Source organism: Budorcas taxicolor, chromosome 7 (assembly GCF_023091745.1).
Source record: "Budorcas taxicolor isolate Tak-1 chromosome 7, Takin1.1, whole genome shotgun sequence".
NCBI lineage: Eukaryota > Metazoa > Chordata > Mammalia > Artiodactyla > Bovidae > Budorcas > Budorcas taxicolor.
In genome coordinates this window covers 43,197,929-43,225,686 of record NC_068916.1, presented here as the reverse complement: position 1 = coordinate 43,225,686, position 27,758 = coordinate 43,197,929, and the positions used below count along the sequence as shown (strand labels likewise).

At 60.6% G+C, this 27,758-nt stretch overlaps 3 protein-coding genes across 9 annotated transcripts in view; 2 read left to right on the top strand and 1 right to left on the bottom strand.

The window, feature by feature from the left end:
* Positions 1 to 14,681, top strand: part of SBNO2 (strawberry notch homolog 2) — a 38,854-nt gene extending 24,173 nt beyond the window's left edge. For 3 of the 7 annotated variants that reach the window (XM_052642933.1, XM_052642932.1, XM_052642936.1), the window contains 28 exons: positions 1,284 to 1,457; positions 2,842 to 2,925; positions 3,220 to 3,316; positions 3,726 to 3,880; positions 3,985 to 4,118; positions 4,198 to 4,288; positions 4,387 to 4,530; positions 5,810 to 5,927; positions 6,194 to 6,299; positions 6,679 to 6,832; positions 7,462 to 7,638; positions 7,892 to 7,989; positions 8,700 to 8,782; positions 9,625 to 9,816; positions 10,025 to 10,194; positions 10,633 to 10,764; positions 11,168 to 11,303; positions 11,377 to 11,489; positions 11,590 to 11,661; positions 11,758 to 11,866; positions 11,981 to 12,055; positions 12,172 to 12,315; positions 12,395 to 12,489; positions 12,582 to 12,674; positions 12,824 to 12,955; positions 13,133 to 13,209; positions 13,295 to 13,485; positions 13,584 to 14,681. In XM_052642933.1, the coding sequence (XP_052498893.1) occupies positions 1,284 to 1,457; positions 2,842 to 2,925; positions 3,220 to 3,316; positions 3,726 to 3,880; positions 3,985 to 4,118; positions 4,198 to 4,288; positions 4,387 to 4,530; positions 5,810 to 5,927; positions 6,194 to 6,299; positions 6,679 to 6,832; positions 7,462 to 7,638; positions 7,892 to 7,989; positions 8,700 to 8,782; positions 9,625 to 9,816; positions 10,025 to 10,194; positions 10,633 to 10,764; positions 11,168 to 11,303; positions 11,377 to 11,489; positions 11,590 to 11,661; positions 11,758 to 11,866; positions 11,981 to 12,055; positions 12,172 to 12,315; positions 12,395 to 12,489; positions 12,582 to 12,674; positions 12,824 to 12,955; positions 13,133 to 13,209; positions 13,295 to 13,485; positions 13,584 to 14,071 (3,834 nt within the window). In that variant the 3' untranslated portion in view covers positions 14,072 to 14,681. Of the gene's footprint in view, positions 1 to 1,059; positions 1,183 to 1,283; positions 1,458 to 2,841; positions 2,926 to 3,219; positions 3,317 to 3,725; positions 3,881 to 3,984; positions 4,119 to 4,197; positions 4,289 to 4,386; positions 4,531 to 5,809; positions 5,928 to 6,193; positions 6,300 to 6,678; positions 6,833 to 7,461; positions 7,639 to 7,891; positions 7,990 to 8,699; positions 8,783 to 9,624; positions 9,817 to 10,024; positions 10,195 to 10,632; positions 10,765 to 11,167; positions 11,304 to 11,376; positions 11,490 to 11,589; positions 11,662 to 11,757; positions 11,867 to 11,980; positions 12,056 to 12,171; positions 12,316 to 12,394; positions 12,490 to 12,581; positions 12,675 to 12,823; positions 12,956 to 13,132; positions 13,210 to 13,294; positions 13,486 to 13,583 lie in introns of those variants that run through there. The other 4 variants (XM_052642935.1, XM_052642934.1, XM_052642937.1 and 1 more) reach the window with 2 other exon arrangements.
* Positions 14,682 to 16,033: 1,352 nt separating this feature from the next.
* GPX4 (glutathione peroxidase 4) lies at positions 16,034 to 18,383 on the bottom strand. Its single transcript, XM_052643652.1, has 7 exons — positions 18,265 to 18,383; positions 17,199 to 17,293; positions 16,977 to 17,121; positions 16,687 to 16,838; positions 16,551 to 16,575; positions 16,351 to 16,410; positions 16,034 to 16,278 (listed from the first exon to the last, which is right to left on the bottom strand). The coding sequence occupies exons 1-7, from the start codon at positions 18,346 to 18,348 to the stop codon at positions 16,246 to 16,248; spliced, it is 594 nt and encodes a 197-aa protein (XP_052499612.1). The 5' UTR covers positions 18,349 to 18,383; the 3' UTR covers positions 16,034 to 16,245.
* Positions 18,384 to 23,256: 4,873 nt separating this feature from the next.
* POLR2E (RNA polymerase II, I and III subunit E) lies at positions 23,257 to 27,758 on the top strand. Its single transcript, XM_052642993.1, has 7 exons — positions 23,257 to 23,414; positions 24,848 to 25,022; positions 25,828 to 25,943; positions 26,292 to 26,372; positions 26,728 to 26,786; positions 26,899 to 26,977; positions 27,084 to 27,758. The coding sequence occupies exons 1-7, from the start codon at positions 23,358 to 23,360 to the stop codon at positions 27,147 to 27,149; spliced, it is 633 nt and encodes a 210-aa protein (XP_052498953.1). The 5' UTR covers positions 23,257 to 23,357; the 3' UTR covers positions 27,150 to 27,758.

Sequence of the window (27,758 nt, the reverse complement as noted above, 5' to 3'; positions counted from 1 at the left end):
CTGCTAGCATGGGAGCATGGGGGTCTGGGGAAGCTGGTCATTGTCACCTGGAGGTCCCCTCACCCCAGGGCGGGGGCAGGTGGTTCCCATGTAGATCAGTGGGAGGGGAGCCCCAGAAACACTCTGCAGGGGGGTGGGGCAGGGCTTGGCACTGTCTGAGCCAGGATGCCTAGTCTTAGTGACCTGGGGCTGAGGGGACATCCCCCTCTACTGCCCCCACCCAGCCAGGAGCTAGCTCAGCTGCGGCCTCCAGGCCCCAGCCGGGCACATCGGGTGGGCCCCACTCCCTGGTGTCCCTTCCTCCCCAGAGTCCACTGATCTTGAGTCCCTAGGTCAGAGACCCAGCTGGTCTGTCCCACCCACCTTCCTTGCCTCCCCCACCCCCTGCCACAGGTTAGTGGGACAAATGCAGCCTTCCTGGCAGCCCGCCTCAGCCCACTTGGCTGTGGCCCTCCGACCACCCTAGTGGGCAGTGACCTGTGGAAGGTGCGCTGGTTGCTCCCAAAGGGCTTGTTCCCTCCTCCTCTGCCTTGGCCCCACCTCCTCCTTGGCCCCTCCCTGCTCAGGAAATGCTCCCACTGACATGCCCTCTGGGACCACAGTCTGTCCATAACCCGCCCCATGTCAAGCAGGCTGGGAGGCTCCTTCTCTGGAGTGATCAGCTGAGCATACCCCACATTCGGGCACGGAGGGGCTAAGGGAGGTGGTTGGGGCCTTCACCTTCCCCAGCTCCAGGCACTGGGGGGCCCCTGAATCTTGGTATCACCCCTTCACAAGGATGGGTGTGCCCTAAGTAGACTACAGCGTGTACTTGTGGGGTCTGCTTTCTCTCACCTCCCCTTACTTTTCCCCCTTTAAAAAAAAAAAAACGGCTTTATTGCTATAATTCACATACCATACAGTTGACCCATTTGAAATGTGTAGTTCAGTGTTTGCAGTGCATTCAGAGTCATGCAAGTGTCATCTCTGTTTAGTTCCAGAACATTCTGTCATCCCCCCGAAGACACCCCATCCCCAAGAGCAGTCACTCCCCTCTCCTCCCCAGCCTCTGACCACCAGGAACCCACTCAACTTTGTGGGTCAGCCTGTTCTGGACGTTTCCCATCAGTGGAATCACATGCTGCGTGTCCTTCTCTGTCTGCTTCTCTGAGCATCATGTTCTCAGGGCCCATCCACATGGTAGTGAGTGTCAGAGCTTTATCTCTTTCTGTGGCCAAGCATCATCCACGGCATGACTGGACCTGTGGCTCTGCCTGTGTGGCCTCACAGCCGCCCATACCTAGCCTGTCTTCCAGGACTCCTCATACCTCGATGACCTCTCCAACGCTTCCATCTTCTCCTCGTCCGTGGACTCCCTCTCAGACATAGCTGACACGCCCGACTTCCCACCCGCTGACAGCCTCAGCCAGGTGCCTACCATCTGGGACGTGAGCACTGGCCCCTCCGCCCACGACAAGGTCAGTGCACCCAGCCTCCAAGCTGGCAGCCATGCCAAGGCCGTTCAGACCCAGACAATGCTGCTACTCAAGGTTGCTCGTGTCTCCCATGCGGGCCTGAAGATGCAGGGGCTCCCAGTGGGAAGGGGGACTCTGGGGAGCATAGCACACACTAGTGGATGTTGGTGGATATCTGCCCAGCTGCCCTGACAGGCTCAGTGCCCGTGAAACTCCTGGACCCTCAGGAAGGGTCAGGGGGATGTGACTTGCCCAGAGCAGGTACAGTAGGCAACCCAGGCCCAACCCCACCTCTGGCTGCAGGGGCCCAGTAGGGCAGTAACCCTGCCCTGCCCTCACCAGGGCCCTCCCATCAGCTCCTAGCCTCTGCCAGGCCCAAGCGGGCAGCTGAAACCCCACACGTACTCCTGCTGTGGCCAGCAGGGCTGCAGGAACCTGACTCAGCCTTCCAGGAACCTGAGCCCAAGGCTGTTTGTTTGTTTTTGTTAATTCAAAAAAAAAAGAAACGGGAGAGGGAATTGAGGGTAGGTTTCTGATCTCCTTGTACCGCATTTCTATTTTATTTTCATTTCAAGAAAACTGTGTGTTTTTTTTTTAAACTTCCCTGGTGGTCCAGGGGCTAAGACTGTGCTTCTACATAGGGAGGCACAGGTTTGATCTCAGATAGGGAACTAAGATCCCACATGCTGCACAGCACAGCCGCCCACCCCACCCCCCCACCAAAAAAAAGAAAAGGAAACTACACTTTGATTAAAAAAACAAAAGTTTGTTTTTACTTTCCTTCCAGTTTTATTGAGATGTAATTGACACATGGCACTAAGTTTAAGGAGATGCACACACAGCACAACGACTGACTTGCCTATGTCATGAAAAAGGACCACAATAAGTCAGTGAACATCCACTGTCTCGTATCAATACAATAATAAAGAGATAGAGGGACTTCCCTGGTGGTCCAGTGGTAAGAACTCAGCGCTGTCACTGTTGGGGGCCTGGGTTCAATACCCGGTTGGGGAACTAAGAGCCCACAAGCCGTACAGCATAGCCAAAAAAGGAAAAAAAAAAAAAGAAGTAGAAAACCTTTTTTTTTTTCTTGTGCCCAGAACTCCTTGCATTTACTGTTAACTTTCATATACAATGTACAGCAGTGTTCTCTACTTATCATGCTGCCTGTTGTGTTCCTAATTCTTACTTATCTAGTGCTTTGCGTGCCCCTACTACTTATGCAGCAGATCTAAGCAGGCAGGCAGCAGGAGGGAGGCTTGTAGCCAGCTGAGGGGCATGCGGACAATCGGGCAAGCCCTCCTGGAGGCTGGGGGCCTATCCAGGCACTTCAGCCCCACCTCTGGCCTACAGGCTCATGCCCCTTCTTCCTGCCTCTCCCCTCCAGCTGTTCCCGCCCAGTGGGCCATTTACAGGCCTCGAGGACCCTGTGTCCTCCCTCCCCAGCACCCCACTTCTCATCAGCTACCAGGTGAGCCAGGTACCTTCCCTAGCCCTGCCCACCCCTCCTGGGCACTAGGGAGGGCTACTCAGGCACTTACTGTGTGCAGAGTCTGGGCCAGCTTGGGAGCATGGTCTATTTTACAGACAGGGAAACTGGGGTCCCAGGGAGGCACCATGCTGTGGGGGGCAGGGGGGGAGGGTAACACCTTCCCATCACCTGAGTCACTGGGCTGGCTAGTGGTCCAGGCCCCTGCCCCTGACGGGGAGGCTGGCGGGCCGCAGGGGACAAGACAGTCCCCAGTATGACAGCACCTCTCCTCAGGCTCAGAGTCAGCCTGAGGAGGACGACGAGGCTGAGGAGGATGAGGCGGAGGAGCTGGGCCATGCAGAGACGTACGCTGACTATGTGCCATCCAAGTGTGAGTGTCCTGCTATGGAGACCCCCAGCTGCACAGTGCCTGGGGCCTGGGTCCTCTGGCCTGGGGTGCCCATTTCAGGGGTCTCTGAAGGTCCCAGGGAACCTTAAACTGCCAGAGCAGGTGTGGGTGCTGAGGGTGGTCTCCTGAGGGACTCTTCTGTAATCAGGGTTGTGATCCTCACCTGGCACAAAACCAGCCACAGGCCGATGTTGCAATGGAGAGGCAGGCCGCCTTCCTCTGCACCTGGGAGGGTTTTAGGAATCTGCCACCTGCTGGCACTATGCTGATGGGCTCTCCCCTCCACTTCCTGGGGCGTGCCATGCCCATCCTGGCCCCAGGCAGACCTCCCTAGTGCCCTGGTCACGTCCAGGCCACGCCCCTGACCTGGTCCCTCGGCACATCCCTACAGCCAAGATCGGGAGGCAGCACCCGGACCGTGTGGTGGAGACCAGCACGCTGTCCAGCGTCCCACCGCCAGACATCACCTACACCCTCGCCCTACCCTCCTCAGACAGCGGGGCCCTATCTGCCCTGCAGCTGGAGGCCATCACCTACGCCTGTCAGGTGATCCCGGGGTCTCCCACTGGGTCTGCGGCCTGCGTGGGGATAGTCTCAGTGCCCACCCTGACCCTGTCGAACGCTGACCCCCCCTTCCCCCACCCCCGCAGCAACATGAGGTCCTGCTCCCCAGCGGGCAGCGCGCGGGCTTCCTCATCGGCGATGGCGCGGGTGTGGGTAAGGGCCGCACGGTGGCCGGCATCATCCTGGAGAACTATCTGCGAGGCAGGAAGAAGGCCTTGTGGTGAGCTGCCTCCCCTGGGTGCGGGGTGGGCCCGCAGCCTGGGAGGGGGCCCCTGAAGCCTACTGGCCCACAACCCCAGGTTCAGCGTCTCCAATGATCTCAAGTACGACGCGGAGCGCGACCTCCGGGACATCGCCGCCCCCGGCATCGCGGTGCACGCACTGAGCAAGGTGGGTGGGCCGCAGCCCCAAACCTGGTGCGGGTCGGGGTCGCGGAGCCCAGCTCTGGCCAAGCCACCTCACGCACAGATGTCCGCTCCCTTCCCCAGATCAAGTACGGCGACAACACTACCTCAGAGGGCGTTCTCTTCGCCACCTACTCCGCCCTGATTGGTGAGAGCCAGGCGGGTGGGCAGCACCGCACGCGCATCCGGCAGATCCTGGAGTGGTGCGGGGAGGCCTTCGACGGCGTGGTATCCTCGCTGGGATGGGGGCGGGGCCGAGTGCAGAGGCGGGGCTAGAGGGGCGGGGTCTAGGACAGGGGGCCGGGAGACCCTGACAAGTCCCATCCAGGGAGACTCTGGAGGGGTGGAAGTGCGAGAGGAATTCCCAGCAGGGAGGGTCTGGTGTCCCACGCTCGCCCTCAGTGACCGTTGCTACCCGACCCTGGCTGTCTGCCTAGGCCTCCTGGCTCCAATGGGCCGGACCCATGTCCACAGGGTCAGGGTGGTGGTGGCTGAGACACTCCAGGCGGTGGGACTCAAGGTCTGGAGAGTGCTTCCTGCCCTGTCCTCATCCAGCCCCCTAGTAGTGGAGCTGAGTGGGCCGGCCAGGCCAGGCAATCCAAAGGGGAGCCAGGCCAAAGGCCCCCCCCTGCCCCAGCTTTGCCAGCTGATGTGGGTCCCACGCCTCTCCCTCCTTTGCTCTTAAGCCTGAGATTACTTCCTTTTTGCTCACACCAAACTGTAGGAAAATGAAACGTAGGAAAGTATAAGCTAGAGTCTGATGTTTGTGTCCTGTCCACCTCTTCTTGTTTCACACACTCCTTTTACCAGTAACAATCTTCCAGAGGACCCACCTTGGCCTCCCCACAGCTGGGCATTCAAGGGCCACAACTTCTGGGGATTTCTGCAGGGGCCCACAGAGGATCCTCAAGCTCTATCCTCCTAGGATCCACCCTTGTTCCCAGAAGTGGGGCAGCTGCATTCTCCAGAGGCTCCCCCTTCCTCTTGATGAGAGGAGACCTGGGGTCCTCTGCTCACAGGGCAAAGTCTGTACAGAGGTCCTCAAGCAAGACACAGCAGCAGGTCTATTGATGCATCAGCTCAGCAACAGCATGAAAAATAACAAGGTTAACCTCACTGGGGGTAGCCTGTCGGCATCAGGCTAACCTTCTCACCCATGTTCCCACAAGTTCTCCATCGACCCTCTATACATTTGTGTGGACACATGCGCACACACATGGCACTCACACCTTGTCTTTCAGATAGGTTTGTAAAAGACTTACTTGTCTGTAACTTGCTCCCCTGAAAACATGAAGAACTTTTTATGTATTCCAACTTCTGTCAACATCACTGGGGTCCAGAGGCTGTTTTCCAGTGGCCCTGGTGGCCTCACACCCCAAGGACCCCGCCCTGTGGCTAGAGACTCCAGACACCTTCTGGATTTCCCCCAGCCAGGAAGGGAGGCAGTGTGGTGGGTCTGTGGGGCGGCCTGCCTTCCAGAATAGTCCTTAACCCACGCCCAACCCAGATTGTGTTCGACGAGTGCCACAAAGCCAAGAACGCAAGCTCCACCAAGATGGGCAAGGCTGTGCTAGACCTGCAGAACAAACTGCCCCTGGCCAGGGTGGTCTATGCCAGCGCCACAGGTGAGGGCCCTCTCATCGATGGGTGATACCTGCCCCAGCACAGCTGTAGGGGCATCCGGTCTGCAGCCCGGCTCCCGCCAGCTACCTTGCAGCCTCTCTGCAGAGATACCAGCCCCTGTCAGGGGCCTCCCCTCTGCCCACTGGCTGTGGGCACTTTTCCAAGAGCCTCAGGTCCCTGTTGCTGGCCCTCGTGCCATTTCTGGGGCCCCATCCAAGGCTGCCAACATAGCCAGGTCAGAGGAGCTGACAGCGGCCCCCCTCCCCAGGTGCTTCTGAGCCCCGGAACATGATCTACATGAGCCGCCTGGGCATCTGGGGTGAGGGCACGCCCTTCCGGACCTTCGAGGAATTTCTGCATGCCATCGAGAAGAGGTGCGCTCTTCATGCCCACGTGATGGAGGTGGGGCCGCAGAGGGCCCTACTTCTCATATGTGAAGGTGCACCCCTCCCACCCACTCTCCTGTGGCAACCAGGGGAGTCTTGGAATGAAAATTCCGTGCTTTTTCTGCCTAGTACTCCAATCATCTCAGGGGAAGGGCCCTCCCCTGCCCCCTGCCAAGGCAGACCACTTTCTTTTTCCAAGGCTCACCCACAGGGCCTTTGCATATGCTCTCTGCCCCACACACCGCACCCTGTGCACCTAGTCCTTCCTCACTCTCCACAGTGACAGCCCCTGCCTCGCTGGCTCCATCTTTTGGGACCTAGCGTGTGGTCCCTAGCTGGCACCCAGGCAGCCTGTGCTTGCCCACAGGGGTGTGGGTGCCATGGAGATTGTGGCCATGGACATGAAGGTCAGTGGCATGTACATCGCTCGCCAACTCAGCTTCTCTGGTGTCACCTTCCGCATTGAGGAGATCCCGCTGACCCCAGCCTTCGAGCGCATCTATAACCGGGCAGCCTTGCTGGTGAGCCTCTGACCTAACAGACAGCCTTGGTGTCCCCTTGGAGTTCTGCCCCATCACCTTCAGCATCTCCCCTTGAGGGCGCCACTCAGATTAGTCAGACTGTAGACAGGAGGAAGCAGCTGGCCCACCCACCTCATCCTTGGCGGGAGTCCAGCATCTCAATCCCGTTCTAGCTGGGGATTCTGTCGACTCCCCTCCCCACGTTGCCCCCAGGCGTGATCCAGAGCTGGTGGCCATTTCAGGTTCTCTCTATGGGGCCGTTCTAGGTGTTACAGGGTGTGGAACAGCCTCTCTGGCCCGACCAGGTCAATACCAAGAACCCCCTCCCTGGTGACAACTACAGATGCCCCAGACATGGCCCGCTGTCCCCTGGGGGCCAGTGGCAGGAGGCGGGCAGGGCAGATATCCCCACCACTCTGGAGGTGTTGGCCATTTACTCTCTGATTACATGAGTGCCATTTTCACCGTGGCTTTCCGAACGTTATACATCTTGGATTTTTAGCATTTCTGACCATCCAGCTATCGCCAGGGCCTCTGTATAGCCCCACTTACAGCCCCCATTCTCTGGCCCTACATTTCTGTGGGGTGGGGGCCGGCAGTAGCAAGCTGAGCTTTGCATGTCGTTGCAGTGGGCCGAGGCCCTGGGCGTGTTCCAGCAGGCAGCCGATTGGATTGGCCTGGAGTCGCGCAAGTCCCTGTGGGGCCAGTTCTGGTCAGCCCATCAGCGCTTCTTCAAGTACCTGTGTGTGGCCGCCAAGGTGCACCGGCTGGTGGAGCTGGCCCAGGAGGAGCTGGCGCAGGACAAGGTGAGCTGGGCTGGGCTGAGTCCCCAGACAGAAGCGGGCACAGGCTTGTGTGGAGAACGGGGTTGTCTGGGAGCTGAGGCCAGCCATGGGTGCCAGGTTAACGTCCCAGGGGATGTGGGCTTGTTAGGGTCTGGCAGCCTGAGTAACACAGGGGAGGGAGGACGGAGTAACAGGCCAGCCCCACGTTCCCAGCTGCAGGGGTGGGTGTGGGGGCAGGGGTACCAAGCCTGCTCACACACACCCTCCCCTGCAGTGTGTGGTCATCGGGCTGCAGTCCACAGGTGAGGCACGGACCCGAGAGGTGCTGGGCGAGAAGGAGGGACAGCTTGATGGCTTCGTGTCCGCTGCCGAGTGAGTGACAACTTTAGGGCCCTTTCCCTGTGTGACCAATCCTGGGGCTGACCTGGGGCCTGGCCCTGCCTGTGACCCCAGCCGAAGGAGCCGACCCCGACCCTCAGAGACCTTAGGTCCAGCCCAGGTTATTAAGCCAGAAAGGGTAACCATGGGGACCCAGCACTCGGTGGGCACCAGCAGGGTCCCGAGACTTTCGAGTGAGGCTTCCCCAGGCTTGCCCCCTACATGGGTATTGGGCTGATTCAAGGACTACACAGATTTTAGGGACTGTCCCTGGTGGTCCCTGAAGCCCCTGGCCTCCCTTCTCACCCTGGGCGAGGATCCTAGCACAAGGCCCCTTGCCTGCTCTGCCTCATCCCATCTCTTCCCGCATGGTCCAGCATGTCCTCCCTTCCCTTGGGCCCCCTACCCTGGGATGCCCCCCTTCTACTTCAGAGCCATCAGCGCTTGCAGGCAGAGCCCCACCCAGCCCCCCACCTATATTTCATCCATTGCCCACCAAGTATGGGTAGGACCCTGGTGGGACCCCTGCCCCTGTCCCTGCAGCTCCTTCCCCCTCTACCCATCTTCTCTGAGTCCCTGTGCTCAGACCCACCCTTGGGGCCCCTTGGTGCTACGCGTCCACTCCCTGCAGAGTAGCCCTTAACACATGGGACCCAACCCCTCCATGTCTCCCAGTGAAAACAAACTCTGCGTCTCACTTTCAGAGGCGTCTTTCTGTCGCTAATTCAGAAGCACTTTCCTTCGACCAAGAGAAGGCGAGAGAGAGGAGCAGGCAGTAAGAGAAAGCGTAAGTGCCTGCCACCCACCTGGACCTTGTGCCTATGGCCTCTCACTGCTTCTGCCAGCCCTCCAGCCTCCCTCCTTTCTGACCCTTGACCTGGGTTGGTGTGCTGCCACACAGCCACATGGCCTGAGCCCATCCCCACCCCAGCCCTCCAGTGCAGCTGCTCAGTCAGCCAAAAACCCCAGTGCTGCAGGATGGTGGTGTGGCTAGTGCATCCCCAAGGCCTCCAGCAGCATCCCCAGAAGGCAAGGCCTTGTATTCCCCAGGTGAAAGTGAGCCTGAAACCACACTGGTCCAGGGGACCAGGATGGAGCTTGTACAAAGCACCCCAGGATAGGGGAGTGGCCTGAGCACCTACCTGCAGGCACACACTGCACCCGGTTCTTGCAGGCAAAGGCTGAGCATCCTCTCATCAGGGGGAAGTGAGGCTCAGAGAGACCAAGCAACTCACCTGAGAGCACACAGCCAGCCTTGGGGCCCAGTCCTGCCCCTCAGGCTGGAAGCACCCTCCAGGGTGTCTGGGACAGTATTCAGGTTATTTGGGCCCTTGGACCGCCACCCCCGAGGGCTTGGGCATGTCCTCTGGCCAACCCACCCAGCGCCATCTTGTGAGGTGGGGCACGTGGCCTCCCCAGGCACCACCCAAGGACACACTGCTATGTCAGGAAGTCTGGCAGGGTCAGTAACACGTCCCCGCCAGCAGCAGGGCCCAGACATGCCACAGCTGCACAGGGGGAAGGGGCTTGGGCTATAAGCCCTAACCATCCAGGCATGCAGCCTGTCCCTGGGCCACTGGGAGTCTCCCCGGGACCAGGCTGCAGTGACCCTTGATTGCTCTCCTGCAGGGCGGCCACGGGGCCGTGGGGCCAAGGCACCCAGACTGGCGTGTGAGGTGGCAGGTGTGATCCGCATCAGTGACGACAGCAGCACGGAGTCAGATGGCGGCCTGGACAGTGACTTCCACTCCTCGCCCGAGTCCCTGTTGGACGACGATGTGGTCATCGTGGACGCCATCGGGCTCCCGGCCGATGACCGCGGTGAGGCCCAATGCCGCCCTCCCCATCCTTGCTTCTCAGGCTCTGAGCAGGAAGTCAGGGGCACATGAGCAGGGGCAGCCAGGGGTTCGGGGAAAGATTCTAGACCCCCACTACCCATGGACTCCCTCACCCCTGAGGGCCCAGGGCTGGGAGCAGGGCTGTGGACAGGCAGCCTGGTCCAGTTCCCCCTGACCCTCCGGCCCCACAGGCCCCTTGTGCCTCCCACAGCGGGACCTGCACGGCCCCGGTGTCCTGGAGCGGGTTGAGCGGCTGAAGCAGGACTTGCTGGCCAAGGTGCAGGCGCTGGGCCGGGAGCTGCCAGTCAACACCCTGGACGAGCTCATCGACCAGCTGGGGGGCCCAGAGTGTGTGGCTGAGGTGAGCTCTGGTGCCCCCTGGTGGCCAGCTTGGTGGGGGTGGCTGCTGGGTCCAGTGTCCTGCTTTCCCCTTCAGGCAGTGCTGCCCAGGCCCAACCTCCAAAACCCCTCCCTTTCCCTTCCTCTCTTCCTCTCTTCCACTGTGTGCCTGTGCGCTTTCCCGGGACAGGCCCTGGTGCCACCTCAGATCTGTCTTGGTCCTATGTGGTCGGGTTGCAATAAAAAGACTCAGGAAGATGTAGTGACCGTGCCTGCTGATGACCCCATGGGTACCTGAGCCTAGGGAGAGGCCAGGTTCTGGCAGCCCCCACCACCCACCCACACCCAGGAGCCCCAGGAGCCAGGTGGGGGGACAGATGGGGAAACAGGCCCATGGGGACCAGCCCCTGGGTGGCCACACCAGCTGACAACCTGTCCTCTCTCCCCACCACGGCCATAGATGACCGGCAGGAAGGGCCGCGTGGTGTCCAGACCTGATGGGACAGTGGCGTTCGAGTCACGAGCGGAGCAGGGTCTCTCCATTGATCACGTGAACCTCAGGGAGAAGGAACGCTTCATGAGTGGGGAGAAGGTGGGGGCCCTGGGGCACCCTGTGTGGTGGCTGCATGTGGGCTGAGAGGCGAAGGGCTCTTGATAGACTGGCTGGAGGACCACCAGCTGCGTATAGGGGTGTGTGCTGTGCTTGTGTGCCTGAGTGGGGCCCCCTAGCCCTCACCAGTCCCACTTTCAGTTTGAGTCGTCCAGGCCCTCTGTCAGTCTAATGTCTGCAGGGCCAGCAGACTCTGGGGGTGACTCAAGGTGGTCCTGACTCTAACTCTAAGCCCACAGAGGCCCCTCAGGGACACACATACCTGACTCTGTGTGGGTCACCCTGAATGCTTCCAGTTAACCCAGGGCACATGGGGTGTGGGGCAAGGTGGAGCACGCTGCCCGCCCTGCCGCCCCTCTGACCCATCCCCAACCCTGTGTCCCAGCTTGTGGCCATCATCTCAGAGGCCTCCAGCTCCGGCGTCTCCCTCCAAGCTGACCGCCGGGTCCAGAACCAGCGGCGCCGGGTGCACATGACGCTGGAGCTGCCCTGGAGCGCTGACCGAGCCATCCAGCAGTTTGGTGAGCCCTGCTCCCACCCCAGGCCACGCCCCAGGGGCCCCACCTGGTCCCTAAACACCCCTTCTGCCTCCAGGCCGGACCCACCGCTCCAACCAGGTCTCTGCGCCGGAGTACATCTTCCTCATTTCAGAGCTGGCGGGGGAGCGCAGGTTTGCTTCCATCGTGGCCAAGCGGCTGGAGAGCCTGGTGAGCCTGTAGGCAGGGGGCAGGCTGGTAGCTCCCAAGGGGGGCGGGCCAAGGAGGAGCAACACATGAGTAACGTGTGACGGCCTCCCATCCTGGACAGGGGGCTCTGACCCATGGGGACCGCCGTGCCACTGAGTCCCGGGACCTGAGCAAGTACAATTTTGAGAACAAGGTACCTGAGGAGGTGGGGCCCAGGAGAGGAGTGTTCCTGGGGTGCTGAGACCTGGGGTGCCCCGGTCTCTGACATGGCCCTTGGCCCTCCCCACAGTACGGTGCCCGGGCGCTCAGCTGTGTCCTCACCACCATCCTAAGCCAGACGGAGAGCAAGGTGCCACTGCCCCAGGGCTACCCCGGAGGGGATGCCGCCTTCTTCCGCGGTGAGCTGGTAGACCCCCCACACATACACACCAGGGGCACAGGAGACACTGGCGGTGAGGGGGAGCCCCAGTAGACTGTGGCGAGCAGTCGTGCGAGGCTCTCCCTCCCCGCAGACATGAAGCAGGGGCTGCTGTCAGTGGGCATTGGAGGGCGCGAGTCTCGGTCCGGCTGCCTGGACGTGGAGAAGGGTGAGTCCCTCGCCGGCTGGCACCTCCAGGATGGGGAGGAGGGGGTGGATATGAGGGGAGAGGGGGAAGACAGGGAGGCCGCCTGGACATAGCCTGAGGCACCCTGCCATCCGCAGACTGCTCCATCAGCAAGTTCCTGAACCGCATCCTGGGGTTGGAGGTGCACAAGCAGAATGCGCTTTTCCAGTACTTCTCCGACACGTTTGACCACCTTATTGCCGCCGACAAGAGGGAGGGCAAATACGACATGGGCATCCTGGGTAAGCCCTGTGGGGATGCCTTCCCCTGGGCCAGGCCCCAGACCACCGCTCAGCCCACTCACCCGCTCACCCTCTGCAGACCTGGCCCCTGGCATTGATGAGATCTACGAGGAGAGCCAGCAGGTGTTCCTGGCGCCTGGGCACCCGCAGGACGGACAGGTGGTCTTCTACAAGGTGAGCAGCTCTGCCCCGCCCCGGCCCCGCTCACTGCCCCTCCCCACCCTGTTCACCGCCCCTCCTATCACCTGACACCTGTGTGCCCGCAGATCAGTGTGGACCGTGGCCTGAAGTGGGAAGAGGCCTACGCCCGGTCACTGGAGCTGACGGGCACCCACGACGGCTTCTACCTCTCCTACAAGGTGGGTCCTACAGCAAGCCCCCAACGCTCTCCCAGGGGCAGGACCCAGGCTGGTGGGTTGTCAGGGGAGGGCAGTGGCCATCCTCACGCCCTCTTGGTTGACATGCTTTCTCGGATACGCGGTGCACCCCTGTGCACTGCCCCATCCAGGTCCGCGGCAACAAGCCCAGCTGCCTGCTGGCCCAGCAGAACCGCGGCAAGCTCTTCACCGTGTACAAGCCCAACATAGGACGGCAGAGCCAGCTAGAGTCCTTGGATAGCCTGAGCCGGAGATTCCACCGGGTAGGTCCCCGGGGCCCCCTCTGTACCCTTAATGGTCCAGTGTCCAGCAGCCCCCAGGCTGCCCTGGCCGCTAGGTGGGGGATGAGCAGCCCTGGGTCCTTTGCGACGCAGTTTCCCGCCGACCAGCTGGGGAGCATGGACAGGCTCGTGCAGGGGCTCAATCCGCTGTGTCCGCAGGTGACAGCAGAGGAGGCCAGGGAGCCCTGGGAAAGCAGCTACACCTTCTCGTTGACGCACTGCAGCCACACCACATGGTGAGGGCCCAGAGTGGCCTGGGGGGACTGTTGGGGGCACGCGCTCGCTTGCGTGGCAGCTGGTGTGAGCCGCAGTCCCTCGCAGGAACCGGCACTGCCGGCTGGTGCAGGAAGGCAAGGACTGCACGCAGGGCCTGCGGCTGCGCCACCACTACATGCTGTGCGGGGCCTTGCTGCGGGTGTGGGGCCGCATCGCCGCCGTCATGGCCGACGTCACCAGCAGCAGCTACCTGCAGATCGTGCGCCTCAAGACCAAGGACAAGAAGAAACAAGTCGGTGAGTCAAGGCACCAGCGGGCTGGGGGAGGTGGGCAGCCTCAGCTCCGCCCCGCAGGCCCTGATGCTCCCACCCCTGCCCCGCCCCACCCCCCATAGGCATCAAGATCCCAGAGGTCTGCGTGCGCCGCGTCCTGCAGGAGCTGCAGCTGATGGATGACGACGTGAAGCGCAAGCAAGCACGCACTCGGGGTCTCCTCGCGCCGCCGCCCACCCCCCGCCCGCTTGCTCTGCCCTTCGGCCCCGGGGAGGTCCTGGACCTCACATATAGCCCACCGGCCCAGGCCTTCCCCGCGCCCTCACCCTTCACCTTCCCAGCCCTGGGCCCCGGCCCCGGCAGCCAGCTGCTGGGCGCCCCTGACACCCCCGACACCCCGGCTGACCCAGTGGCACTCCTGCACCAGGGCTGCGAAATCAACTTCAAGGAGGTGCTGGAGGACATGCTGCGCTCCCTCAACGCCGCGCCGCCAGCCGAGCCACCCGGCCCTCTGGGCCCTCTGGGTGCAGGGGCAGCGGGCGCACCGGCAGGTGGAGCACCAGAGCGGCAGAGCGTCATCCAGTTCAGCCCCCCCTTTCCCAACTCCTAGGTCCAGGCATCCTTCCTGAACGAAACTTATTTATCCGTAATAGGCTCCCGTCTACACGGGCAAGAGGGTGGCTAGCTGAGCAGGGCCAGGACCCCAGCCGACTACTGAGCGGAGCAGGGCCAGGGGCCCTTCGTCCAGCCTCCCGAGGCCTCTATTGCAGTGCCTTCCCGCCCGGTGCCTGGGCAGGCCCCGAAAATGCTGTCCGCCCTGGGGGGCCCTCCGAGGCCTTGCCTGGTGGGCAGTGGCCTAGTGCAGCCCCCACTCAGGATACTTGGGGCCCGGGCAGGGCCTGGGGTGGTGGCCCTTCTCTGTGCCTCTATCCTCTACTGCACCCCCTCCAGGCCTGGGTTGGGGCTCCAGGGCTCCCACCCCACCCACCTTACAAGGCCCGGTCAAGCCTATACCCCTGACATCCACAAAACTGGGTGGCCCCAGGAGCTGGAAACTCAGGAAAACCCCAGGTGCTCAGGGCCCCACCACCTCTGGGGGGCTCCAAGGGGCAGATCCCCTCTTAATATATGCAACCCCTCCCTGCTCTCTGTGCCCTAAATTATTGTCCAGCCACCTCTCTCAGGGGCCTGGAATCCCTGCAGAGCTGGTGGCTGGCCCCCTGGTTTCTATTTGTATTTATAATTAATTCAAGTGTATATATGTAAAGAGATCTTTTTTAAATATATGTGCCTTTTCACTACTTGCCAGGCTGTCTGCTGCTGCGACCTGCAGGGCAGCGGGGTGGGAGGGGGGGCAGTGGTGGTGGGTGCCCTGCGTGTTCCTTCCCGGTGGGGTGTGGGTGAGGTCAGAGTGACTGCTGGCCCTCATCTCTGCCAGCTCATCTCACCCACAATGGTGCCTGGCCCTGTGGATGCCTGGGGCCAGGCTAGGGGAGACCCCACCCCACTGGGCCCTTTGTCCAATGTGATCCTGGCACCGGGACAGCAGGCCAGCTGCCTCTGAACTAACTATACCAAGCCCCTGGAGCCTTGGACCAGATGCCCTGCTCCCTGCCCACTAGAGATGTGACCCCACTGGGACCCCCTTGGTGATGCTGAGTCCCGTTCCTCAGAACCCCTTGATCTGGACTGACTGCCATCTCTGCCTTGGTTTCTTCCCAGGTCTGCTCCAGATGGTGTTGGGTGTGGCAGGCAGGGTAGCCCAGGGACAGGAGAGCCCAAGAGTTGGGCTCAGTCTGGAAGGCAGGACAGGATGCCCAACTGTTCTGGAAACTGGGGAGCATGCCCAGCCCATGGCCTGGAAGTTGGTCTAGGGAGCAGTCAGGAGACCCTCCTAGAAGCAGCCAAGGGTGGTGGAGGTGGCTCTTGACCTGCCATCCAGACGTGGCCAGTCCCCTCCCCTGTAGGTCCCCACTCCTGGGGGAAGGCTGCTGATCTTTCTGGCTGGTGGGGGCAGAAGGGGAGCCAGCTCAGCCAGGCTACAGCTGTCTGCCTGCCTCTCACTCTCACAGGATGGCCCCTTTGAGCAGCAGGTAGGCTGTACCCACCCACAGCCCTTCCAGGGAGTGGGGCTGCATCTGCCAGGTGAAGCCCATGGGCAGGCCTGATGCCCGGACTCTGTCCTCATCGCAAGGCCAGCATGGTGAGCAGTCCCTGCCAGGCATGGCTCGGTACCCAAACCAGCTTGGCATGATGCCCAGCCTGGCTGCAGCGGGCCTCCCAACGGCAGGGTCACGAGCCCAGGTCCCCTGATCTCCCACACCTGGGTACACTAGAGGAGACCAAGGCCATCTGGGCTGAGAGCAATAGCCAATGAGGAGGCATTATCTCCCCCAGGATCCGCTCAGCTGGGCCGGGCTGAGGAGATTAGCAACCCCAGGCAGAAGGACAGATGGAGCCCTCTGAACCCTGAAGGAACTCCACCTCCCACTTGCCCCCACCTCCCTCAGCCTGGGGAGTTGATGACACCTGCCTCTGAGCCCTGGGTTAGCAAAAGCCAGGAGCAAGCCAATCTGTGTTGTACATTTTATTCCCACAAGGCAGCCAGGGGTGGGGTTGCCAAGCCGCAGCCAGGCCAAGGGAACTTCCTCCGGCAGGAGTGCACGCCAGGTTCTCAGGTCTGCCCCACCAGGGGCTGGTTTTCAGACAGACCATCATAGGCACCAGGGGAAGGCTCCTCGGAACACAGGCAGCAGGCTTGGGTAGGGGCAGCACCTTGTGGAGCTAGAGGTAGCACGGCAGATCCTTCTCTATCACCTGCGGGGGAGAAGAGGGTGAGGGACGACTTTTCCCGAGTTCCCCCAGCGGGCTCCCCAGACAGGCACCTACCAGGGGCTCTTCCATGGGACCATACCGCTTCACCACACAGCCGTTCTTATCAATGAGGAACTGCAAGGAGGCCACCGTGGTGCTGAGGTGAGCCAGTGGCCTGCACCTGTCATGCCCATGGCTCTGGACTCTCAAAGCAGCACATCTGTGGCTGGTGGCTGTGTCTGTCCACCCCGCCAGGGCCCCTGACCCCCCCTTACCTTGGTGAAGTTCCATTTGATGGCGCTACAAAAGAAGCATGAGGTTGTGAGGAATCCCTTGGCAGTTGCAGATCCCCCCCTCCACTGCCCTGGGGAAGCCATCCCGTCCTCCCCGGTCCTCCAGCCCCCAACTCACTTTCCCAGCATGCCCCTCCCCTTGGGCTGGACTTTCATCCATTTCCACAGAGGGTGGGCGTCGTCCCCATTTACACAGATCTTGCTGAACAAATCGAATTTGACGTTATAGCCAGCAGCGAACTCTTTGATCTCCGCGTTACTCCCTGGCTCCTGTGTAGACCCGCGTTAGGGAGGGGGGTGAGTGGGGAGGGGCCTATACCCCCTTTAGTCCCTGCTTCCACAGACAGCTCCTCTCCCCAGCCCGCACAAAGGGACACACAGGGACACCCAGGGCGAGCCACGACACACCTGCCTCCCAAACTGGTTGCAAGGGAAGGCCAGGATCCGTAAACCACACTCGGCGTATCGGGCGTGCAGGTCGACCAGCTGAGTGTAGTTTACGTCAGTCTTGCCTCATTGCGAGGCCACATTGGTGACGATGCACACGTGGCCCCTGGAGATGGGATGAGGCGGTCAGGTCAGGGCCACGACCTTACCCTCGCCGCCCCCACCAAGTGGGCAAGGACCCACCGGTACTTGTCCAGGTTAACCATGCGCCCGTCGATGTCCTTGGCTGAGAATTCGTGCATGGAGCGAGCACAGCGCCAGTCGTCGCGGGACGCGCACTGCAAGGCAAGGACAGGCTGAGCGGCCGACTGACCTCGGGGCGTGGCGCCCGCAGCCGCTCGGCCCACTCGCCCAGCCCAGGGTACCTAAGGGAGAAAAACTCGGGCCCTGGGACTAAGCAAAATGTGAGGCTCCTCCTCAAAGGCTCCCCTGTACAACAGGGCGCACTGGGCCGGAGTCATTGAGACCTAGGGAGGGCTCGGGACCCTGCCAGGTGCCCCACCGGATGGGGGAGGCCGCTGGGTGTGGGGGCCTCCGTGCGCACCGGGTCTTGGGATTCGGTGGCACAGCCGCTCTCCCCGGACGGGGGTCCCGCCAGCCCAGGGCTCTCAGGAGCTGGCCTCCTCCGCCGCGGGCGCGCCCTCCTGCGACCGCACACCCGAGCCCTCCGCCTTCGGGGGGCTCTGCGCCGTCGTCCGGCCGGCAACCGGCGCCGCTGCCCCCGACGACCCGGGGAGCAGGCGGCTGCGCGGCCCATGCCCGCAGGTCTCTGACTGAACTTGTGCCCACCGAGCGCCGGGCCCCGGGGACAAAGGGCCGGTAGCCAAGGGCACCAGGCCGCTCCTCTGTGACGCCACCGCAAGAGGCCCCGGGGCCCGCAGGGCGGGGGAGGGGCAGTGACGACCCGCGGCGCGTGATCCCGGATTTCCACCCCTTAGGCCGTCCCCACTCTCCAGGCCGCAGTCGGGGAGCCAGAGGCCGACGGCGCCACCCCCAGCTGCCCCGATACAGCAGCCTGTGCGCGTCGGGGGCTTCCAACCTTGGGTTCTGACCGCCCAGCCCTGTCTCCGGCCCCCCAGACGCCGCCTCGGTCCCTGACCCATACTCGGACCGTGACCCCAGCCAGCGCTCTAGCCCCGGTCCGAATGGCCGCGGAGGGGGCGGCCGGCGTCCGCCGCCCAGGGTTGCCAGAAGGCAGGTCGCGCGCCCGCCCAACGGCCCACTGGCCGGCCGGCGGCGCCGCACTCACCATGGCGCTGGCCAGGCCCGGCGCAGCCAGAGCCCCGCAGAGTAGCGCTGGCTTGAGCAGGCGGTACAGACGGCTAAAGCTCATCTCGGCGGTGGGGGGCTCGGGAAAGCAGCGCTCCTCCCCTCGCCGAACCGACCAATGGACGCGCGCCGGCGGGCCTTACCTCCCCGCCCTACGCCACGCCCAGCAACACACTCACTGGTCGGATGCTCAGGCGTCGCAGACGCGTGCCCACACCAGCCAATGGGAAGCCGGAGTGAGGCTGGTGGGGCGGGGCCTGGGCAGGGCTGCGGTTTTTGTCGCTGCATGTGACTGCGCATGCTCGTGCGCGGGCGGGCGGTGGCGTCCGCGCAGGCGGCGCGGAGCTGGGTGGTGGACAGTTATCCGCACTGAAGGATGCCCAACAACTTGAGATACTACTGGAAGCCCGTGGCAGGGGATCGGGGTGGTGGGGGGAAAGGTTGGCTCGAACTTTCAGAAAATATGCCTCATTTACTGAACACCTATTTGTTTCTTTGAAATGTAAATAAAACCACGCTGGGCGTCGGACTACCCCCACACGGGCTGCGGTGTCGCTACGAGGGCCTGGAGGTCACCGGCGGCGACAGGCCCGGATGGCGGTGGCGCTGCCGCAGGGTGCGCAATGAGCGCACGGCCGGAGGTCGCCGCCCTTGGACAGCGCAGGCTTGGCCGCTTATATAAGTGACACGTGAGCCCTGTGGGGGTAAGGGAAGCTTCGGCAGTTACCTTGTGGTCCCGCCCCCTTCTCTGAGCGGACGCGCGGGTGTGTGCTTAGAAAGGAAAACACAAGACCAGAGAAGTTTGTTGTCACTTCCAACGTGACACAGCACGAGTGCACGCGGTAGGGGACAGAGCGCCCGCTGATCTGGCTCCTGGCGCATTTCCACTCGAGGCTCAGGCGTTGGGCCACCGCCCAGAGAGCAGGGCCATCCCATTCTTGGGAGCTGAGTCACGGAATTCCACAGCCCGCCTGGCTGCCCCCCACCCCCCAACCCCAGCGGCGGAAGGACGTTGACCTTCGGCCAGGAGGGTGGTTTCAGCTTGTGCTGTTGGTCAGTTTTTCTCTTCTTGGAACCTCCCGGTGGACGTTTCTGCAGAGGCCTTGGGGGCAGGACTTCGGGGGCTGGGCTTATTTGGGGGAACGCCCCACACACACAACACATAACACACACACCCTGCAACCTAGGCCTGCCCCAGGGGGCTTAGTAGGCCGCATTTGGTGGCAAAGGGGACAGGATCCCTGGGGCCACGTTGCCACACTCCTGTCTTGCACAACAGCCTTCATGTACTTCTGCCTCTCAGCCTGATTAACCAGAGCCGGTGAGTTTTGAAGTCACATCTTTGCTGGAGCCCTCATTGTCTCAGCTTAGCTAGCTCACTTCTCAGGAAATCTCCCCTCACTTCCGCCTGGGGTGGGGGGCGGGCAGCACTGGGTGTCAAGGCCCACACCAGCCAGTCTGAGTGGCCCTCAGAACGACACAGCTGCTCCTAGTTTCCCTTATGGTGGGATCTGTAACTTTGTCATGAAGATGGCCACCCTCTGACTGGTTGCTTGAGGGTTTCCAGGAAAATAGCTTAGAATGACTCCCCCTCCCCATGGAGCCCACTGCAGGGGAGACATGGGCAAGGTCTGACCCCAGTCCTGACTTCATACCAGTTACATTGAGAGCAGAGGGGGCAGGACGAGCTGCTGGCTGTGGTTCCACTGGCTCTGGGAGGGCTTTGTGCCTGGGGATTCACTGCTGTTCCAAACATTCCTCCCCTTACAGAGGAGGCAGTGGAATCCTGGGGAAGCCCCATCCAGGCCCCAGGAAGGCTCCCCTGTGGTGGCCTTTGAGTTTAAAATTCACATAACATAAAATTCACCATTTTAACCAAAGCATACAGTGATTTTTAGAATATTCACAAAGTTGTGGGACCATCACCACTATCCAATTCCAGAACATTCTTATCACCCCAAAATAAACTCCATCCCCATTTTGTAGTCACCCACCCCAACCCCTGGCACCCACCATCTATTTCCTCACCCCGTTAAAATTCCTATGAGTGGAATTAGACAGCACTTCTTTGCTTTCTGTGTCACTTATGTCATTCAAAAAGAAACCCTGTCCCCATTACCAGTCTCCTCCATCTCCCTACCTCTGCCCCTGACAACCATGAATCTACTCTGTGTGGATTTGCCTGTCCTGGACTATTCACATCAATGGAGTCATATACTAGGTGGCCTCTTGTGTGAGGCTTCTCTCTATGAGCATCATGTTTTCAAGGTTCATCCACCTTATAGTGTGTGTCAGTGCTGCTTTTCATGGCTGAGTAATATCCTATGAAATGAATGGACTATATTGTGTTTACCCATATATCCATTAATGAGTATTGTGCTATTGTACCATTTGGCTTTGTGATGCTGTACAAGACTTTTTGCATAGGCGTATGTTTTCATTTCTCCTGGGCATGTACCCAGGAGTGGAATTGCTGGCTCACATGGTCACTTTAGGTGTTAAAAGGAGCTGCCAGGCTTCCCCACAGCTGCTGCTGGATTTCACATCCCCAGCCAGGAGTGTGTGTGTGTGGGGGGGGTGGCCTTATTTCTGACCCCTGGGCTCTGCCAATTGGCAGAGCTGCACGGTGGCGGGTTCCCAGGAGAAGGTTGCAACTCCATGTCCCATTGCTGAGGTCACGCAGTCACAGGCAGAATTCTGATTCATGGGCGATGGGATGGGGCCCACCTGCTCCTGTGAGTCCATTCTCCCCTCTTCCCTGCCCCAAGGAACAGCAAGGTCACCTAACATCCCCTGCCACCCACACCTGGGCCTTCCCTGGGTAAACTCCAGGCTGCCCTTGGGAACCTCCAGCAGTTCTGCCCCCTCTCCCACTCAGATTTGCCCATCACCTAGACACTCTTTCTCCTGTCTTAAAACTCACTCTAGGGCATCCCTGGTGGCTCAGTGGTTAAGAATCCACCCGCCAATGCAGGAGACATGGTTCAATCCCTGGTCCAGGAAGATCTAACATGCTGGAGGGCAACTAAGCCTATGCGTCACAACTACTGAGTCCAGGCACCCTAGAGCCCGTGCTCTGCAACAAGAGAAGCCACCGAAATGAGAAGTTTGTGCACCACAACTAGAGAGTAGCCTCCACTCGCCACAACTAGAGAAAGCCTGTGCTCAGCAGCTAATACCCAATGCAGCCAAAAATAAAATAAATAAAACCCACTCTAGAACGCCTCTCTTTCTCCCCCTTCATCCACATCTCCAATTTCTTTCCTCCCATAAAGAAAGGCCTCCTCCCTGGATCTGCCCTCTGTGGTCACAAACAGTGGCCCCTGGGCCAGTCCCCTTCTCAGTCCGCAGACCTGCTTTGACAGCTGCTCCACCCCCCTCCTCCAGATACCTCCTTCACCTGACTCCAGGATACCAGGTTTCTACCCACCCTTTATTCTGTTTCAGGAACACTTAGGTAGTGCCCTGCAATCTTCAGCCAAGTACATATGCAGTGGGTTCTGTTCTTGCCCCTGTTCTACAAAGGAGGAGGGGGACATTGAGGCACAGAGAGGTTAAGTAATGTGCCCAGGTCATACAGCCAGCACTGGAGCGCAGGTAACCACATCTCTTTGCCTTCTGCCGTTTCCTTCCCTCCTCCCAGCTTCAGGGCTCAGGCCTGACTTCTGATGCGCTCGGTGACCTCATCAGCCTCTCAACTCCAGTCTGCACTGTGCGCCCACAACATCCACATCAGCCTCCACTCCAAGCTCATCCTGAGTTCCAGGCTTGTGCCCTACTGTCCCCTGGATGTCTCCCCGTAGGGTCCCCCAGGAGTTCCGAGCTCACCATATCCAAGATCTGCTCCAGATCTGCCTTCTACGCCTCCCCACCGAGGTCTGTTCTTCCTCCTCTGCTTGTCTCTGTGTCTTTCCACATCCTGTCCACCTACAGATCCTATGAGCACTGCCTTCTGGACACCCTAGACCTGCCCACAGCTCACCCTTCACTTGAAGCCTCATCTATCTCTGGCCAGGACGGTCCTCCCTAGCCCACTCCTTGGTCTCCCTGTTTCTGCCATGTGGAGATGCTGAAAATGGCTGCAAGCACAAACTTCTCAAACCCAACCAGCAAGGGCTCCCAAGATCTGCCCCACCTGACCCTCTGACCCACAGGCCTCCTTGCTGCCAACATACTAGGCCTCAGGGCCTTTGCACATGCTGTACCCTCCACCTGATACACTTTCCTCGACATCCCCAGGGCTTCTACCCTCTCACCCTTTGGATTTTTGCTGGAACCTTCCCTGACCACATTTGAGACTTCTCTTATTTTTTCTTCCACAGCACTGTCTGCTTCTAACACGCTGTATCATTTACTTATGTCCGCTGTTTCTGTCCTGTCTCTCCCTGGCATGTAAGGATGCTTGGTCTGTTTTGTTCCCCGTCCCTTTGGCTCCTCATTAAATACTGAATCATTGAATTAATATATTACTGAATGAGAAGTTACTGACACAAGTAAGCTGGGCTGAGCAGGCCTGAACAAACCTCCTGAACTAACTCGGAGGGGAAGGGCCGATGCAGAGGTTGTGCACTCTTGGGGTATCCAAGCAGGGGCTGGGCTGGGGCTCAGCTGCATTTTGTAAGCACCAGGAACTATACCAAGCTCCTCCCAAGTACGAGCATCTCTTTAGATCCTCTAAAATGGGGGACACTTTATTCTTTTCATTATACAAAACGGAAAACCGAGGCTCCACTCACACTTCCTCAGTCTCTCCAGATTCTAAACACTGTCCAGACTGACGTTGAGCAAAAACCACCACTCCCGAGAAGCCTTGCAGCCAAAGCATCGCGAGAACTTCCGAGGGGCGGGTGGGCGGTGCTGTTTGAAAGCTGCTCGCGCAACCAACCGCCGCTTTAGTAAGGCTAGGGCTGCCCTTGGCAGTGCCGCTCCCGAAGGTCGCTGTATTCAGGCGTTCGCCTGCGACAGCCCTGCACGGGTAGACGACGTGTTGGGGGCCTGATCAGGACTCGGAGTAGGCACTGTGGGCCCGGGTCGTGCCGGTCGCAGGCGCAGCGTGTGAGAGCGGCGGCAATCATGGACGATGAGGAGGAGACATACCGGCTGTGGAAGATCCGCAAGACCATCATGCAGGTGAGCCGCGCGGAGGCAGCCCTCCTTGGAGAACGCGGTGAGGGCGTGCCTGGCTGCGCCAGACGAACTGGGCACGTGGCGGCCGAGGCGTGAACGGCGGGTGCTAGGGCCCGCTGATGGGGACGAGCCTCTTCACCCGCGGCCGCGCGGCTGGAGCGGAGGAGTCGAGCCCCAGAGCCCCCCGAGAAGGGGTCAGGATCTCGCTCGAGCTGGAGAGAGGGAAGGCGGGAGACGCTGGGCCGCCTTGTATTTGTGTTTCTGGAAGGTTGTGGTGTTACAGCCCCTGATGCTTGAAGTTCTTAATCAGTAAGAATTGATAACAGGCCAGACTAGAAGTTCAGGCAAGGCTTTGTTGGAGCTTATGCTGCAGCAGGGAGGGAGCGAAAACAAGCAACAGGCGCCCTTCTTAGGTCGTCTTGAATGGGATGAGGGTGGGCGCGGGTCCAGGGGTCATGCCAGAGTGATGACTTGGGTGGTCTGCCTACCCTCTGGGTGGTGCTGTGTGCAGGGATCACGCCTGGCACCCAGCTTTTGCTTCCGGCACCTCAGAAGTGGAGGTTTTGACTTTTTGTTTTTGTCTATCATTTGCTCGAGCTGGGCAATTGCACGGTTATTTTTAGTCCCGCATGGTTTCTGGGTATTCTGTTGCTGGAGATGTTTGTCCAAGTGCAGGCGCTGCTGCAAAGGGTCCCAGCTCCCAGCCTGTCTTATCAGCACCACCTAAAGTGCATAACGCAGAATCCCGGGTTCTTGACGGTGGAAGGAACCCTGGTGGGCTGGTCTGTCCGCTGTCTGGTGGTTACTTAGATGCCTTGCCCACCAACTCAGTCTCAGTGTCACAGCAGTCACACCAGCTTTTTCTGTGTACCACATGCTTTAAGCCACCATGTGAGAGGGGTCCAGTGTGATGCCACAAAGACTTGGGGCCTTGATCAAGAGCACCCAGCCTCCTGGGAATTGTGCTGGAGCTAAGGCTGGGCTATGACCCAGCCTCTCCAACACTTGGCAGAGCTACTCAAGACAGGGCAGGAGCAGCTGCGCTTCTACCTGATGGTGTCGGGGCTGCGGGAGAGGAGACCCAGGTCTCTGAATGGAGACTCGGCGGAGGGTGGGGGATGTGGGCAGGGCTGGGTGGCAGCTCCAACCTTCCTTTCTCTGTCTGGGTCCTCACCTAGTCTGTGTGCTCACAGAGCCCTAGTTTCTGAGCAGGACCTTGAACTGCTGGGCCTCAGGCTTTTGCCTGGTTTCCCAGCCAACACCCGCCCGGCCTGCTGTACCTGTCAGACCTACGCCCTGGGGCCTGGCTCTGGACTCATCCCCGCTTGCATCCCAGGCCTTTCCCCAGTCTCCTCTGCGGTGGCCTCACCCACCGGAGCTCTGGCTGCTGTCCCATCTCCACTGTGCGATCGATCACCTGCCCTTTCTCTCTGCAGCTGTGCCATGACCGTGGTTACCTGGTGACCCAGGACGAGCTGGACCAGACTCTGGAGGAGTTCAAGGCCCAGTTTGGGGACAAGCCCAGTGAAGGGCGGCCGAGGCGCACGGACCTCACGGTACTGGTGGCCCACAACGACGACCCTACCGACCAGATGTTCGTCTTCTTCCCAGGTGAGGGCTGCTCAGGGCCAGCTCACAGCAGCCACCTGCTGTGCGCCCAAGTCATGCACCCACCCTTATCCTTCTGTCCCCTGCCCTCCTTGCTCTGGGGACCCCTTCTCCAGCTTCCCTCTTCTCGATCACCCATCCATTCTCTCTGGGCCTAAAGATCACATTTCCAAATAGTTTCATTCTGAGATTCCAGGGCCAGGACCCCAACAGAGGGACTTTGGGGGCAGAGTGGGTTAGTGGAATGGGAAGTGAGAGCAGCTGGAAGGGGCGGACGTACTGCACACAGACCCTGGGGCTGCCCTAGGTGCTGACCTGCTGGGCTCCTAGGGTCCGGCTGTTCTGTGGCAGGCCCTGCATGCTGCCAAGACCATGAGGACCCCCACTGCTGCGGCATGGAGATGGGTGGTCTGTGTCTGGCAGGACCATACTCTCCGGGTCAGCTCACCTCAGCTCACCTCTGAGAACCCCAGCCCTTGTCTCATGAACTCCAAGACTAAACCAAGTCCAGGGCTTCCCAAACCTCAGAGCCACTGAGCCCTGGCCAAGCCCAGACTCCCAGACCCCACTTCCAGAAGAGGTCCCTGAGGTCCAGGGCGCCCAGGGCACTTGTCAGCTCCCATGTGACCTGGAGGCAGCCAGCTCCCCCATCCTGAGAACCAGCTGCCCGGTTCTTGCTTTGCACACGGGGAGGCTGAGGCCCGAGAGTGGGAGTGGCACCGCAGTGCCTTGGCAGAGCCAGGCTAGAACCTGGGTGCCCGATGGGAAGGGGCCCCGCAGCACTGATCAGCCTGTGCTCTGCCTGCAGAGGAGCCCAAGGTGGGCATCAAGACCATCAAGGTGTACTGTCAGCGCATGCAGGAGGAGAACATCACACGTGCCCTCATTGTGGTGCAGCAGGGCATGACGCCCTCTGCCAAGCAGGTAAGCCCGCCCGGCCAGGGTGGGATGGAGCCTGGCCAGCACCTCTGTCCCCAGGCCCAGGGACCGGCTGCCACACTAGCTCCCAGCCACCCTGGGAGCATCCTGACAGGTACTCACCTTTCTTGATGTGAGATGAAGGCCTTATTACTGTGCTGAAAGCCTGGGCGGAGTTGGGTGGGGTTTCCCAATTTATGATGCGCGATGTCTTTCTAAGCCACAAAGGTAAACCCTGCTCCACTTCCAGGGTGCTAGCTGCCCACGAGGAGGAGCTGGGTTGGGGCAGGCCTTAGGGCCACAGAGGGGTGGGCGGCTGCCCCTGCTGCACTTGAGGGTTGACGTCTCTTCCAGTCCCTGGTTGACATGGCACCCAAGTACATCTTGGAGCAGTTTCTGCAGCAGGAGCTGCTCATCAACATCACAGAGCACGAGGTAAGGGGGTGGGGGCTCGGGTGGGATGAGACTGGAGACCCAGCCCCCAGCCCCTCACCTTTTTAGGAACAGCAGACGTCTGGGGGCCCCCCAGTGTGGAAAGAAGGTAGGGCGATCCAGCCTGCAGTCAGGAGTTGGGGGGCAGGGTGCAGTTTCTATCTCCCCTGCAGCCCCGGCTCCCAGGATTGTGCCCTGTGGCCCATCTGCAGGGTGAGGGTGTAGGCTCCAGACATGCACCCCCTCCCTCCCAGTGTGGAGTTAGGACTGGCTCAGACGCTTGGAGCCTGAGCTGTACCCCTCCCCTGGGGGCTCCTGGGGTCTGTCGTCCCATGGAGCCCGGGTTCTCTTCTCACAGCTGGTCCCGGAGCATGTGGTCATGACCAAGGAAGAGGTAACGGAGCTGCTGGCCCGGTAGTATCCTTTCTGGCCCCTGACTGGGCCCAGCTCCTCTCCCCACCCTGCTTTTCACCCCAACCCCAGACCCCCAGTCAGTCCAGTGAGGCCTTTTCCCTGACCTGCTACCCAGTAAACTCCGAGAGAACCAGCTGCCCAGGATCCAGGCAGGAGACCCTGTGGCGCGCTACTTTGGGATAAAGCGCGGACAGGTAAGAAGCCCTCCCAGGGTGGAACTAGAGCCAGGGCTTCTGGGCAGGGCGGAGGGAACCCAGGCTGCTGCTCCTGCACCACTCCAGCTCTGCTTCCTGCCTCTAGGTGGTGAAGATCATCCGGCCGAGCGAGACTGCGGGCAGGTACATCACCTACCGGCTGGTACAGTAGCTGCCTGTGGACAGACAGCTGGCGTCGAGGGCCCAGGCAGTGGTACTCATCCCACTCTTGTGAGCGCACCGCACCACTTCCCTCTCTGGAGGCAGCCCCAGTTCCGGCCGGGTTGTACCCAGCTTCTGTGACGAACAGTCACAGATCACACGACTAACTGTCCGTTTCTCTGCCAGCATGTCCCCTGGGGGACAGAGAGACTGTTGTGACCACCCCCTCTCCCCACCCCACCCCCGCTGCTCCCGGCCAGGAGTGTGGGAGCTGGTTGCCTTGGGAACCTTGCCTCTGCTCCCCCTGGATCCTAGGGTGCTTCGCCTTGGGCCTAGGATCTGCCTTTCCTGGGCTGAGAGTCCCTGCAGCCTCTCCTGGATGCCAAGCCCTGGCCCTGGATCCCAGCTGATGGTGCCTCTGGAGGGGCCAGGACACCTCAGGGTGGCCCGGCATCCTCTGGCCTCCCCTCGCTGTGTCCCCCACGGTGGCCCTGATGCTGCCTGTCCAGGGGCTCTGAGGACAGCAGCGGTGAGATGGAAACCGGGATTTGGTTGCTTTGGAATGCTGGGCATCTTAAAGAATTAAAGCTATTTTGAGTAATAAATTCACTTATCTGAA

Excerpts from the sequence above, each read along its gene's own strand:
- POLR2E (XM_052642993.1), top strand. The coding sequence starts at position 23,358 with ATGGACGATGAGGAGGAGACATACCGGCTGTGGAAGATCCGCAAGACC. Across the intron at positions 25,944-26,291 it reads TGACGCCCTCTGCCAAGCAG|TCCCTGGTTGACATGGCACC; the intron begins GTAAGCCCGCCC and ends CGTCTCTTCCAG. Across the intron at positions 26,787-26,898 it reads ACGGAGCTGCTGGCCCGGTA|TAAACTCCGAGAGAACCAGC; the intron begins GTATCCTTTCTG and ends CCTGCTACCCAG.